Source organism: Trypanosoma grayi (genome assembly GCF_000691245.1).
Source record: "Trypanosoma grayi strain ANR4 Tgr_2095_V1, whole genome shotgun sequence".
NCBI lineage: Eukaryota > Euglenozoa > Kinetoplastea > Trypanosomatida > Trypanosomatidae > Trypanosoma > Trypanosoma grayi.
The window spans coordinates 574-1,357 of record NW_008827713.1 but is presented as its reverse complement, the minus strand read 5'-3'; the positions used below and the strand labels follow the sequence as shown (position 1 = coordinate 1,357).

The 784-nt window shown below is 62.6% G+C and overlaps 1 protein-coding gene across 1 annotated transcript; it reads left to right on the top strand.

Annotated features, from left to right (window-relative positions):
• Positions 1 to 530, top strand: DQ04_20951000 (hypothetical protein; the record flags this gene model as incomplete). Its single annotated transcript, XM_009317971.1, has 1 exon — positions 1 to 530. A coding segment is annotated over one exon (530 nt), but the record flags the coding sequence as incomplete, so codon positions are not given.
• Positions 531 to 784: the final 254 nt, after the last annotated feature.

Below are 784 nucleotides of genomic sequence, written 5' to 3'. Positions count from 1 at the left end.
CCGTGACGAGCGGTGGGCAGCGCATCGAGCGTGTGCCGGTCGGCTACCACCTCGTACCGCACAGCAGCGGCGGCGTCACGAGCCAGCCGGTGGGTTACCGCATCCGCGTTGGCGGCGGCGGCGGCAGTCCGCGGCATCCTCTACTGCTGGATGAGCACGGGGGCGTTGCGCGCAAGGTGAGCGAGGTACCGGATGCATATTTCACTAGCCAGTGGGCGCGAAGCGGTGGCAACGATTCCCTTAAGAGGCGATCTGTAAGTGACGACGGATGCCCATCGTGGCTCTCCCAACCAACGGAGCTTCGCGGCGCCCCCTACTCCGCTGTAGACGCGGCGTGGCGTCCCTTGCTGTCCCCGCTGCTCACGGAGGTTGACCTCCGCCTGCGCCGCCAGCGGCTCGGCGCGCTCTCCGACATTTGGGCGGCGAGCCCCGCTGCGATGGACAGAGTTCTTGCGCTCGCGGGGTTTGCGACGGCCCAGCGGGAGACGATCCTCTGGGAGATGCAGCGCATGCTTCGCTTCTCTGCATGACAAGGAAATGTGCGCTGACACTACTGTATCGTATATCGTGTTCTGGCAAGCGACCTTTCTCAGAACTTTGGCACGCCGTTGGTAGGCATTTGCGAAGCTCCGCCAAACCGTTGCTTCCCCAACTTTCCCCTTTCAAGGTAGAGTAGAACAGACGAGCCTTGAAATGGCTCCAAGTATCCACGTCAGTCCACGGCATGACGGTCGTGAAGCTTTCCAAAATTGCTACACTTAACGCGCATCAGCGGGTGCGGCGG